This window comes from Pongo pygmaeus, chromosome 21, assembly GCF_028885625.2.
Source record: "Pongo pygmaeus isolate AG05252 chromosome 21, NHGRI_mPonPyg2-v2.0_pri, whole genome shotgun sequence".
NCBI classification, from domain to species: Eukaryota; Metazoa; Chordata; class Mammalia; order Primates; family Hominidae; genus Pongo; species Pongo pygmaeus.
Genome location: NC_072394.2, coordinates 33,560,241 through 33,574,037, shown reverse-complemented (window position 1 = coordinate 33,574,037; position 13,797 = coordinate 33,560,241). Strand labels below are relative to the sequence as shown.

The 13,797-nt window shown below is 37.9% G+C and overlaps 1 protein-coding gene across 1 annotated transcript; it reads left to right on the top strand.

Annotated features, from left to right (window-relative positions):
* The first annotated feature begins 758 nt into the window (after positions 1 to 758).
* DEFB127 (defensin beta 127) lies at positions 759 to 2,488 on the top strand. Its single transcript, XM_054466857.1, has 2 exons — positions 759 to 898; positions 2,095 to 2,488. Exons 1-2 carry the CDS (start codon positions 850 to 852, stop codon positions 2,346 to 2,348), a joined length of 303 nt encoding a protein of 100 aa, XP_054322832.1. The 5' UTR covers positions 759 to 849; the 3' UTR covers positions 2,349 to 2,488.
* Positions 2,489 to 13,797: the final 11,309 nt, after the last annotated feature.

Here is a 13,797-nt window from a genome sequence, read left to right as displayed (position 1 = left end):
TAATATTAATATCTGCGACACTACTCTCTACTTCCATGTGCTCAACTTTTTTAGCTCCCATATATAAATAGGAACAGGTGGTAATCTTTCTGTGCCTGACATTTCACATAATATAATGTCCTCCAGGCTATCCATGTTGTTGCAAAGGACAGAATTTCATTATTTTTATGGGTGAATAGTATTCCATTGTGTATATATATATATTCCATTGTGTGTATATGTATGTATAGCATTCCATTGTGTGCATATATATGTATATATGTGTGTACATATATATATACATAATATTCTTCTGCATATGGAAATCCAGTTTCTCCAGCATGATTTATTGAAGAGGGTATCCTTTCTCCAGTGTATGTTCTTGGTGCTTTTATAAAAAATCAGGTGACCTCAGATCAGACCCAACTACATCATACCTTCTTTCCAAATGTGCAAGAAACCTACTAGAAATTCTTATTGTTACAGTTTCAGATTTATGTCCTGGTTTATATTGCCATATTCATTCTTGGAGGTGAGTACATTTCGATCTTGGTCCAGCTGGGCAGAGAGTCAAAGTAGGAAAAGCACAGATTCTTCCCACCAGTCTACAGCCTACAGAGTGGCATTCAGTGCAATGGGAGGGAACATGCTGTGTCTCTATTCCATGTGGGGGTAAAGTGGGTGACGTCAAATTTCCTGTGTCTGCCTACATGATGCAAAGCTCACAGTTCAGAAGTTTAGGGACACACTTCATATCATCCTATCTGTTCTGGTTCAGTGCATAATAATCCAAGTCTCTGAGGAAGGTAGCATAGTGTGCAGTTCACTGGACCAAAAGCTTTGGCTGCACCTCTTCTGGAAAGCCTGGCCATGGGGCTCTTCATGATCATTGCAATTCTGCTGTTCCAGAAACCCACAGGTAAACCAAACCAGAGGCTCACTCAAATCAACAGTGGGATGGAGTATTTTCAAGAGCCAAAGGGAACTTCATAATCCACACTAAAGGGAAATAGAGCCCCCAAAGATGGCTAAAGTTTATCCAGCATCATCAGAAATTTCCTCTTTCTGGAGCCTTATTCCATGGTACTATCCTTAAAAAGGAGTACTCACTGAGCTAAAAAGAGGTCATAATTTCTTCTGGGAAGGATGTGTTGTTATAGAAAGGAATGATCCCAATATCTAGGGATACCTTTATGTCTTTGGATATGGTTTTACTCTGATGCTCAGCTATATTTCCTTTTACTCAAATATATATATGTGTGTGTATGTGTGTGTGTGTACTCTCTATTATACTGCAGTGTGTGAATAGAGGAAGAAGCAAATTTTGGAGTTAGGTTTAAGAAACATGCCTTTAATATCTACTAGTTTGTCAACTTTGAGTAAGTAGTGAAGGCTCTAGGATCCTCAGTTTCCTCATCTATGGAGATAATGACACCTGGTTAACAGGGGTTTTATTAAATGATATAACCTATGTGAAGCTTGGCACATACTAACAACTCAAAAATTAGAGTTTCCTTTCCTGTTTCAAAACCAGATGTCTTACATGTGTCCCTTATTATAAGAATAGTAATGGCCTATTCCTGGCCCTCTACATTCCTGAGACCCAATAGGCCACTACCTTACTGGATAACATGAAAGTCATTCTTGACCCTGATAGTGGGTTTGAACTCAGAAGAATAGTTTGATTCAGACCTAAACACATAGTAACAATATATTGTTCTCTGGGCATCAGAGGAGGTGCAGTAGAAGGTAGTGCCCTGAGAGCATTCAGGATGCAGGCAGATTTGCTGAGGTTCCTATGTAGAGCATAGTTCCATAGCCTAGAATCAAGGGTTCAGCTCGTTTATTTTCTCAGATAAGATCTTATGTTCTTGGCCGAGTCTATCAGATGTTAAAGGGAGGCCTAAAACCTCACAGAACCTAAATATAAGTGATCCAGTTAAATACGAACACTGAAGTTGACCTTGTCGGAAAACCCTCTTCGGAATATATGAGGGTCTGCCTTGTGGATACCCCATACCCCTAATTCCTACAAGCCTCCTCTGTCTTCCCCAAAACCAACGTGCCTTCAGTCTCAAACACTGATATTGTCCTATTGCTCCTTTCTGTGTATAGTAACCGAACAACTTAAGAAGTGCTGGGATAACTATGTACAAGGACATTGCAGGAAAATCTGCAGAATAAATGAAGTGCGTGAGGCACTATGTGAAAATGGGAGATACTGTTGCCTCAATATCAACGAACTGGAAGCATGTAAAAAAATTACAAAGCCACCTCATCCAAAGCCAGCAACATTTGCACTGACTCTTCCTCAAGACTATGTTACAATAATAGAAAATTTCCCAAGCCTGAAGACACAGTCTACATAAATCAAATACAATTTCCTGTTCCCTTGCTTCTCAACCTAGTCTAATAAACTAAGGTGATGAGATATACATCTTCTTCCTTCTGGTTTCTTGATCCTTAAAATGACCTTTTCAGCATATTCTAATAAAGTGCATTGCCAGTTTTCTGTCTCATTTTGTTCTTTAACCAGGGATTGAACACTCATTATATACTAGGTAATGAATTGATAAGAACTCAGAACCTCTCCTTGAAAAGGGGATATGACAAGTACACTAAAAAAAAAAAAAAAAAAAAAAAAAAAAAAAAAAAAAATCCTATAGTGTGGAAGTCTGGAATAAGAAACTCAGAAACATTGACATGTAATTTAGGAGAGGGAAAGGTGAAGCAAATATTCAGGGGAAATTCGTGGGTAAGTTTAGGAATAAAGCAGTGTCTTGTAATAATAAGTAGGATTTCAATGGATGAGGTTTGGTAGGGAAGGAAATTTGAGTGAACAGAATGGCATAAACTAATGGAAGAAAATTGGAAAAGACAGAACGTTTCAGGACACTATACATGCACTTTGTTTGGATGAAGAACAGAGCACTCAAAGTTGAACTATGGGGGAAGTCTGATTTCCTAAGCTCCTGTGTAGCAGCAGTGAACTGGGAAGATAGAGATAAAAAAGATTCCACTGTTGTGGAGCTCAACAGTGGAGCTCAGCGCTTCCTCTATAAAGTGGAGGAAGACCTAAGTAAATAACTCCAACACAAAAGTTTTTAGGTTTTTGCTTTGTTGTTGTTCTTCTTAATGTGTTCATCTTTTTTGTTATTGGGGCCCTTTGGAGTTTAGGGGAAATGTAAAAGATCTAGGAATTGGTCCAAATTGTAGTGCTTTTGTTGTCTTGATATGCAAGAAGAATAATCCATGTACATACTCTGCTGAATTCTTAAAGATGTACCTTCTGAATATGATTAACATGGAAAGTTTCTTCAACTACATTTCAAAGTCATTTTCTAGTTTTGTTTCTTATATCATTTCACCATAACAATTACAAGCATTTTAAAGATTTAGTTCATCCACTGTAACATTTACCACTAATGTGTGGCATGTGTTCTCTTAACCTCTCTCTTTCTGGTGTTCTAGGGCTGGTATAGGGAGTATGTAAAACAAGCCTAGAATATCTTGTGGTGCCAGAAAGTAAGCAATTGCTTAAAAATCAAAGGATAGAGTCATATTAAAGGGACACAGGAGTCAGTCTAAAAGAGCTTCAAATGACCAAAGCTGCAACAATTTGAGCAATAAAATAAGTAAGATAGCATTGGATTATAATACAACATATAATAAATATGAGTCCATGATGATATGAATAAATAACTGAATAAATTGGCAAATTGGTGAGAACAGATGTGCCATATAGAATAATTCCCAATAATTCATACAGATATTCCCTACTGAAGAAGGTGGAGCTTGACGTCCCTCTCCCTTGAGCATGGGCTGTGTTTAGCAACTTGTTTCCAAAGAGAAGTGTGTGGAAAGGAGTTAAAAAATAATTTCACATGGATAAACCTAATAAGGTCATGTTTCAGATTTTATGGAGAAATCATATTGATAACATGAACCTGTGATATGATCTGATGAGAATGGCACTTCACTTCTGTTTTCTTCCTCCCAAAACCCTGCGACCCAAGACAAACAATGAAAAACATCAGAAAAACTCAAATTCAGTGGCATTCTAAACAATATTTGACCAGTGTTTCTCAAAACTTTCAAATTTATCAAAAAGGAAGAAATTCTGAGCCACAGTCAAAGACCAGAGGAGGCTAAAGAGACAGGGCAACTAAAGGTAATGTGGTATCCTAGATGGACTCTTGGAACAGGAAAAGAACATTAAGGAAAAACTAGTGGTGATAATAGTAATAATAATAACTGTAGAGTCATTTAGTAGCAATGTATTTAGCTGTGATGGATGCACTGTGGTAATATAAGATGTTAACAATAGCAGAAACTGGGTGAATATTTAGGAGCTCTCTGTATTATCTTTGCAACATTTGTATAAATCTAAAACTATTCTAAAACTGAAAATGTATTTAAATTTTGGAAAACTAACCACAACATCAATTTGGCGCATTCCTTTTCTTCTTATTTATGAAAGAGCGTCTCATTTCTTCATTGAATATTTGGTAGAATCTATTGGTAAAGTCAACTGGAACGGAACTCTTTACAGGAAGTATTGTTATAGATTAAGTTTATTGCAGGTTAAAAGGCAATTCAGTTTTCTATGCCTTCTAGTCAACTGTTGTATTTTGGCATGTATACTTTTCCCATTTTCTAAGATTTTTATACTTGCTATCCTAAAATACTTTGTAATATCTTCTTTTTATCTTATTAATGCCTGTAAGATATGTAATGACATCTTCTTTTTCATTTCTGACATCTATTATTTGTGTATTTTCTCTTTTTTCTTTATAAGTCTCATATTCACTTATTAATTTATCTTTACAGAAAACAAATTTTCTTCATTAATTTTAGTTTAGTTTCCATTTCTTAGACTGTGACTTGCATTGCCCAATTAAAAGTGATTGAAAGTGACAGGTTCACTTCCAAGTGGAAACTTAAGAGCCAGTGTGTCCATGTGCAGTGGCTCACACCTGTAATCTCAGCACTTTGGGATGCCGAGGCGGGCAGATCACCTGAGGTCAGGAGTTTGAGACCAGCCTGGCCATGGTTGTGAAACCCTGTCTCTACTAAAAACACAAAAATTAGCCAGGCATGGTGGCGGGTGCCTGTAATCCCAGCTATTTGGGAGGCTGAGGCAGGAGAATCACTTGAGCCTGAAAGGCGGAGGTTGCAATGATCCGAGATCATGCCTCTGTACTCTAGCCTAGGTGACAGAGTGAGACTCTTTCTCAAAAAAAAAAAAAAAAGAGCCAGTGTGCGGTTTAACTGTCTCTCATCTCTCTGCCAAGGTGATTGTGGAAGCACTGTTGATGTAGAGCCTCTGTCAGCCTGAAGCCCTGAGTGACCATGAAAGCAGGGTCATTCTTGACCTAAAATAGACATCTAGCACTGCCAGAAATAACCTTTTAAGAAGCTACTCTATGAGAGCTGAGGTTTGTTTTTTATTTTGTTTTATATATATTTTTTAAATCAGGAATAACTTAGACCAGGGTGAACAAACTACTGCTGTCAAGCCAAATCCAGCCCATAGCCTGCTTTTGGAAATAAATTTATATTAGAACACACACACACACACACAAAGATATCTTCACTTTTTTTCTTGTTTTTCAAAAACTTTTACATACCATAAAATTCACCTGTTTTAAGTGCACAATTTAGTGTCATATTTGTATTTTTTATTTTCGGTATGCCTTTCTTTTTTGTAACTTTGTTAGGTGCATGCTTATCTTTATAAAAGAAAAGCCTTCCTTCTTTTCAAATATGAGCATTTAAAGTTATGTTTCTCTCTATACACAGCCTGAGCACCATCCCACAAATTTTCAGTATAGAGTATGTTCATTGTTATATTATAAACCTTCTCATTTCTCTTAAACCATGAGCATATAAATAACGTATAGATTATATAAAGACTATGGATACAAATGTTAATCATGCAAGTTTGTCAACTAATTATAATTACATATACAGTAACATTACTTTGGTGATATGTAAACCAAAATGTAAACAAAACTTGAAAGCAAACAGAAAACATCATATGCAAAAAGGTGTACACACTTGTTCTTCATACAGTTTGTTTTCAAATATGATCTTCTATCTTGTTATAGGTTTTTTTATGGCTTTAAACTGACATTTATTTTTCATTTCTATTGTCCTCTGTTATGATTCTTCCAATCCTGAACTTCCTGCATCAGTAATTTTTAAAGATATTTTTGGTTTACAGAAGTTTACCAATTATTACCATAATTTATCATCAATTTATTAACTCTCACCATCATTTCAAAAGTGAAAGAAATTTCACCACCTAAAAATACGTATGTATGACATATTAGAAGAAAACAGACTTTTAACTAAATGCATTCATGTCTCTTAAAATTTTGTTCTATCATTCTAATTTTTTTCATTTTGTTACAGACCAGTTTAAACTTTGTCAGAACCCCATTAGGGCCCATGTATCCATTTAAGAACAAAATTCTGTAATTCTTAAATTCTCAAATTCATAATTTATATAACCACTGATACCCAATTGGTAGTAGTCTTCTGAGGAATGTTTCTATTCCATTATTCCTTGTCTTCTGTAATCACTCTCTGAATCTAAACTTCTCTTTAGTTTTTTTCCCCATAATTAGATGTTGAAGGTGTTTGCTTACTTATCTTCTTTATTAGAATAAATAATATGTATCCCATCCCTAATGATTAGCACTTTGTCAATTTTTATATGTTTATGACAGGTGGACTCACTCTTATTCTAAACTCTGATATTAGTGATATCCAATGCCCCATTCGGAGACCATTAAATTAAAAATGCACTTATTACTTCTGGGACTTTCTAGACAATTTCCTTCATCTTTAAAAGATCTGGGACAAACACCACAAGCTTTGTCCCATATGAAAGTTCTCTGCTCAAGTAATGAAGAATCTAAAAATGTTAGTAAAGATATTAGATTTTAATATAACACACCAATAATTATATTTAATATAAATGATCTAAATCAGGGATCCCCACCCCCCCAGGCCATGGACTGGTATAGGTTTGTGGCCTGTTAGGAACTGGGCCACAAAGCAGGAGGTGAGCGGCAGTGGGAGTGAGCATTACCACCTGAGCTCTGCCTCCTGTCAGATCAGCTGCGGCATTAGATTCTCACAGGAGTTTGAACCCTATTGTGAACTGCTCATGCGAGGGATCTAGGTTGCACGCTCCTTATGAGACTCTAATGCCTGATGATCCACAGTGGAACAGTTTCATCCCGAAACCATCTTCCCATCCCTGTCAGTTTATAGAAAAACTGATTGCATTAAACCAGTCCCTGGTGCCAAAAAGGCTGGGGACCACTGATCTAAATACACCAATTAAAAGAAAGAGATTGTAAGATTGAACTTTAAAAGAACTGACTCTATACTAACCACAAAAAAAAAATGCTCACTTTATTTTTTATTGCTTATATTTATGGTGTACAACATGATGTTTTGATATACATTGTGAAATGGTTACTATAGTCAGGCAAATTAAGACATTCATCATCTCACATAGTTTCCCTTTGTGTGTGTGTGGCAAGAGCACCTAAAATCTACTCTTTTAACAAAAACTCCAAATAAAATATAATATTATCATAGACCTCACATTGTACATTAGACCTCTAGACTTTTTTAATCTTACATATCTGCGATTTTTTATCCTTTGACCTACATCTCTCCGTTTGCTTCCCCTCCAACCACACCCCTGGTAATGACCACATTATTCTCTATCTCCTTGTATTCAACTTTCCTTTTCTTTTTTTTCTTTTAAGATTCCATGTATAAGTGAAATAGTGCAGTATTTTTCTTTCTGTGTCAGTTTATTTCATTTAGGATGATGTTCTTCATGTTCATTCATGCCTTGGCAAATGGCAGGATCTCCTTTTCTAAGAGTAAATAATATTCCATTGTGTGTGTGTGTCACAGTTTATCCATTCATCTATCAACAGACAGTTCACTTGTTTCAAAATTTCGACTATTGTGAATAATGCTGCAATAAATATGAAAGTACAGATACCTCTATGAAGTTAAGTGGTGATTTTATTTCATTTTTTTTTTTCTAAAGACAGGGTGTCACAGTGTTGCTCTGTAGCCCAGGCTGGAATGAAGTGGTGCAATCATAGCTCACTGTAAACCTCAAACTCCTAGGCTCAAGGAATCCTGCCTCAGTCTCCTGAGTAGCTGGGACTACAGACACACCCATGCTTAGTCAATGTTTTTTAGGTACAGGGTCTTGCTGTGTAGCCCAGGCTGGGCTCAAAGTCCTGACTTCAAGCAATCCTCCTGCCTTGACTTCCCAAATTACTGGGATTACAAGCATGAACCACCTCACTCAGCCTGGTAGTTCTGTTTCTAATTTCTTTAGAAGCCTTCATACTGATTCCACAATGGCTACATCTATCTACATTCCCACCAAGAATGTACAAAGGTTCCCTTTTCTCCACACCCTCATTAACAATTGTTATATCTTGTCTTTTTGGTAATAGTTATACTAACAGGCATGAGGTGATATCTCATTGTGGTTTTGACTTACATTTCCCTAATGATTAGTGATTTTGAGCACCTTTTCACATACTTCTTGGCCATTGTTATGTCTTCTTTGGAGAAATGTCTTTTCAAGTCTTTGCCCATTTTTTTTAATTGGGTTTTTTTTTTTTTTTTTTTTTTTTTACTGCTACTGAGCTGTATGAGTTCTTTATATATTTTGTATATTAATCCCTTATCAGATATATTTAATATAAAGACAAAGATAAGCTACTTAAAAAGCTGGAGTGGCTATATTAATATTGAACAAAATAGATTTCAAAACAAGAAATACTACCAGGGATAAAGACGCACAGAAAGAAGTCAATTCACCATGAAAATATAACAATACTAAATGTGCATGCAACTAACAATAGAACTTCAAAATAAAAGCTTGTAGAACTAAAAAAGAGAAATAGAGAAATCTTCACCTACAATTGGAGATTTTTAGACTGACATTAGCAAGATGGCAGAATAGGAGGTTCCAGGCGTCCCTCCTCTCAACAGAAAATTCAACTGGCAGATATCCATGACAAGAGCACTTTGGTAAAAATCCTAAAACTTGGAAATAAGCCAAAGACACCCATGTTGACCACAGAACTGAATAAAAACCACATTAGAAGGGGGAAGAGAAAAGGTCTCCCTTTGACCAGGCCACCCCTCCCCTCCACTCCCTCGCCCAAGTTGGCACAGCACTACGCAGACAGGATTGCCCTAGGCCCACGGTTTCTCCAATGGGAAAAGAAAACTAAAGATGAACATTCAGCTTCCTTAGCCATTCCTGGAATATTCTTAGAAAGCCCATTTCAGTCTCACTTCACAGGGAAAGCAGGGGATAACGGTGTGGCAAGACCACCTGGGTTCAGATAGAAAAAAAGAAAAGGGGGCATTGCTCACAGTGACCAGTATGAAGATACTGTTGGTAGCTCTGTGTCACTGCCAGCAGAGGTACCAGCCAACAGCATAAGCCACCTGCAAAGCCAAGCTGGTCACTCCCAGAAGCACAGTGGAAATTTCCGTCTGGTTTGAGTCCCTAGATGGCCAGCCTCCACAACCAGCCTCAAATACCTCCCCAAGGCCCCGTGCAGAAATGGAGATACCTGCAACAAAGCATTTCAAACAAAAGAAGCAATTGAGACTTGTGCCCCAGGGCATTTAAACAGTGGCTCAGACTCGAAACCCACCCAAGGAGGGAGATACCCACCACAGCACCTTTCAGCAAAGCCCAGAGGCTGGACTAGCCACACCCAGAAGTATAAATGGTGGCTCACCTCAGCCTCAAAGCCCACCCCAAGTCTCTGCCTAGGCAAGAGGGCAAGCCTCAACCATGCATTTCTACAAAGCATAGCAGCTGGTTCCAACTACCCTGAACAAAACCTATCTAACCTCAGGACCCAACCTGCAGCCCTGCGCAATTTCAGTGGTACTGCCCAGTTTCAGTACCCAAACAGTGGTAGTGCCCAGCCAGGGAAAATACCATGTCTCATGTTAAGCGTTCTTACCACGATTTTAAAAAAGAAAGAAAACCTATACACAGACATTCACAACAGCTTTATTCATAATTGCCAGAAATTGAATACAATCTGAATATCCTTCACTGTGTGGCTTTTAAAAAATCACATTTATAATACATCCATAGCATGGAATATTACTCAGCAGTAAAAAGAAACAAAGTATTCATACAAGTTGGATGGATCTTCAAGGAACACTAAGAGTAAAAAAGCCAATTTAAAAAGATTACGTATCTATGATTCTATTTATATGGCATTCTTGAAATGACAAAATTATAGAGATAGAGAACAGATTCCTGTTTACCAGAGGTTAGGGGAGGAGGGAGACGGCTCTCACTGTAAAAGGGTAGCACAAGGGGTCTATGTGATAAACTGTTTTGTGTCTTGACTGTAACGGTGGTCACAAAAATCAAAGCATGTCATAAAATTGCATAAAACTAAATACACACACGCATGCACACACACAAACAAATGACCACATACATGTAAAATTGATGACATCTGATTAAGGCCAATGGAGTGTATCAATGTCAATTTCCTGATTATAGTTAAACAAGATGTAACCATTGGAGGGAAAAGGTATATGGGATTTCTCTGCATGTAGGTAAGTCTAAACATATCTCAAAATTATTTTAAATGTCAACTTTTAGGAACAGCTGATATTTTCTCTGTATTTATCCTAAATCACTAAGGCTTTCACATGATTTCTGCTCCAAAGACCACCATATTTCTTTTTAAAATGACATATTACATCTATTGTGAAATGCATTTATGATAGTCGGTATTCTCATGCTGTGGAAATATACTTTAAAAAGAATATAGTCTTTATCCTATACTGAATCTCTTGTCCCATCCTGTCCTTTTCAAACACTCAGCAGCTCAATTGAGCTGTACAACTTCCATGCACTTCACAAAAAGAAATAAAATAGTGGAGGCTATGCTGATCTCAGCTGGTTTTCATATATTTGGGGGTCAGATGGCTATAGACTGATATAAGCTAGCCTCTGCTGGGACAACTGGATTCTTCTCCAAAATGTCTCTCTTGTCCTTCCCACAGACTAGACTGGGCTTGTTCACCTGACTGAGGCAGGGTTCCAACGGAGAAGGCAAAGGCACACAAGGCCTTTTGAGGCGTAAGCTTGGAAATAGCACAATTTCATTTGTGCCATATTCTCTCTTTTTATGACTTTTTTAATTATTTGAATTTGTATAGTGCACAAGACTTCCTATTGTTCAAATTTCATTTGCCTTCTTCTCTTGTATTTTAACATCCTTCACAATTCTCACATCATTATTAAAAGTTGCACTTAACCTAGTAATAGATAAGCATTAGCTAAAATTAGTAATTGCTTAACTTCTATCCTACACTACTTTATCACATACTAGTGTGTCATGTTTCATAGTATAGGAACAAAGTAATCTTGCACGATGATATCTCTGATGCATACCACTATATTTTTGCTCATGGAATGAGAGCTAAATTAATTTTTCTGCTGCCAAGCTAATATTCAGCCAATCTTTTATTCATTGAATCTAACCACTTAGACCAGGGGCAGTTTCCTTTAGAGTTAGACTGTAATTTGTGTACTAATTTTTTTGTTTGTTTGTTTTGCTAAGGGAGACATTTATTTTCCTGATGTATTTATTATTTTTTAGCTTTTATTTTAGTTTTAGTTTTAGGAATACATGTGCAAGTTTGTTATATAGGTAAATTGCATGTCATGGGGATTTGGTGTTCACATCATTTTGTCACCCAGGTAACCATATTCTCTCTCTTAACGCCTATTTAAAATTATATATTTCTAAGCTATACAATGTGATGTTTTGATATACATATGCATATTTAAGCTATACAATGTCATGTTTTGATATACATATGCATCTTGAAATGAATACTATAGTCAGGCTAATTAACATATCAGTCTCTTCACGTAGTTACCATTGTGTGTGTGACAAGAATGCTTAAGATCTACTCTGATAGTAAATTTCAACTACATAATACAGTATTATCTCTCTCTCTTTTTTATTTTTTATTAATTTTTTTTTGAGACAGAGTCTCTCTCTGTCTCCCAGGCTGGAGTGCAGTGGCGCAATCTTGGCTTACTGCAAGCTCTGGCTCCCAGGTTCATGCCATTCTCCTGCCTCAGCCTCCTGAGCAGCTGGGACTACAGGCACCCACCACCATGCCTGGCTAATTTTTTTGTATTTTTAGTAGAGACAGGGTTTCACTGTGTTAGCCAGGATGGTCTCGCTCTCCTGACCTCATGATCCGCCCTCCTTGGCCTCCCAAAGTGCTGGGATTACAGGCGTGAGCCACCGCGCCCAGCCTTTATTTATTTATTTATTTTGAGGTAGAGTCTCGCTCTGTGGCCCAGGCTGGAATGCAGTGGCAGCATCTCAGCTCACTGAAATCTCCGTCTCCTGGGTTCAAGCAATTCTCCTGCCTCAATCTCCCAAGTAGCTGAGACTACAGACACCCTCCACCACACCCGGCTAATTTTTGTATTTTTCATAGAGACGGGGTTTTGCCATGTTGGCCAGGCTGGTCTTGAACTCCTGACCTGAAGTGATCCACTTGCCTCGGCATCTCAAAGTGCTGGGATTACAGGCATGTGCCACCATGTCTGGCTGATTTTTGTATTTTTAGTAGGGACGGGGTTTCACCATGTTGGACAGGCTGGTCTCGAGCTCCTAACCTCAAGTGATCTGCCTGCCTCAGCCTCCCAAAGTGCTGGGATTACAGGCATGAACCACTGCTTCCGGCCACAGTATTATCAACTAAGGTCCCCATGCTGTGCATTAGATCTCAAAAACTTAATCATCCTACAATACCGAAACATACTCTTTGACCAACATCTTTTGATTCTGCCACCGTTGCCTCTGATAATCACTATTCTCTCTGCTTCTATGAATTTGACTTTTCAAGATTCTACATGTAAGTGATATCATGCAGTATTTTTCTTCCTGTGCCTGGCTTATTTTACTTAGTATAATGTCCTCCAGGTTCATGCACATTGCACAAATGACAGGATTTCTTTCTGTTTTAAGACTAAATAATATTTCATATTGGATACAACCTAAGTGTTCAACAGATGAATGAATAAATAAATTGTGGTATATACCACCTGTTCTCACTTGTAAGTGGAAGCTAAATGTCAGGCCTCTGAGCCTAAGCTAAGCCATCGCATCCTTTGTGACCTGCACATATACGCCTAGATGGCCTGAATAACTGAAGAATCACAAAAGAAGTGAAAATGGCCTGTTCCTGCCTTAACTGATGACATTCCACCACAAAAGAAGTGAAAATGGCTGGTCCTTGCCTTAACTGATGACATTACCTTGTGAAATCCCTTTTCCTGGCTCATCTTGGCTCAAAAAGCTCCCCCACTGAGCACATTGTGACCCCCACTCCTGCCTGCCAGAGAACAACCCCTTTTGACTGTAATTTTCCTTTACCTGCCCAAATCTTATAAAACGGCCCCACCTCTATCTCCCTTCGCTGACTCTCTTTTCAGACTCAGCCTGCCTGCACCCAGGTGAAATAAACAGCTTTGTTGCTCACACAAAGCCTGTTTGGTGGTCTCTTCACACGGACGTGAATGAAATTTTGGTGCTGTGACTTGGATCAGGGGACCTCCTTTGGGAGATCAATCCCCTGTCCTCCTGCTCTTTGCTCCGTGAGAAAGATTCACCTACGACCTCAGGTCCTCAGACTGACCAGCCCAAGGAACATGACACCAATTTTAAATCAGGTAAGCGGCCTCTT

Bases quoted from the DNA above. Each gene is read 5' to 3' on its own strand.
- DEFB127 (XM_054466857.1), top strand. From the start codon at position 850: ATGGGGCTCTTCATGATCATTGCAATTCTGCTGTTCCAGAAACCCACA. The intron at 899-2,094 runs GTAAACCAAACC...TTCTGTGTATAG, and splicing joins GCTGTTCCAGAAACCCACAG to TAACCGAACAACTTAAGAAG.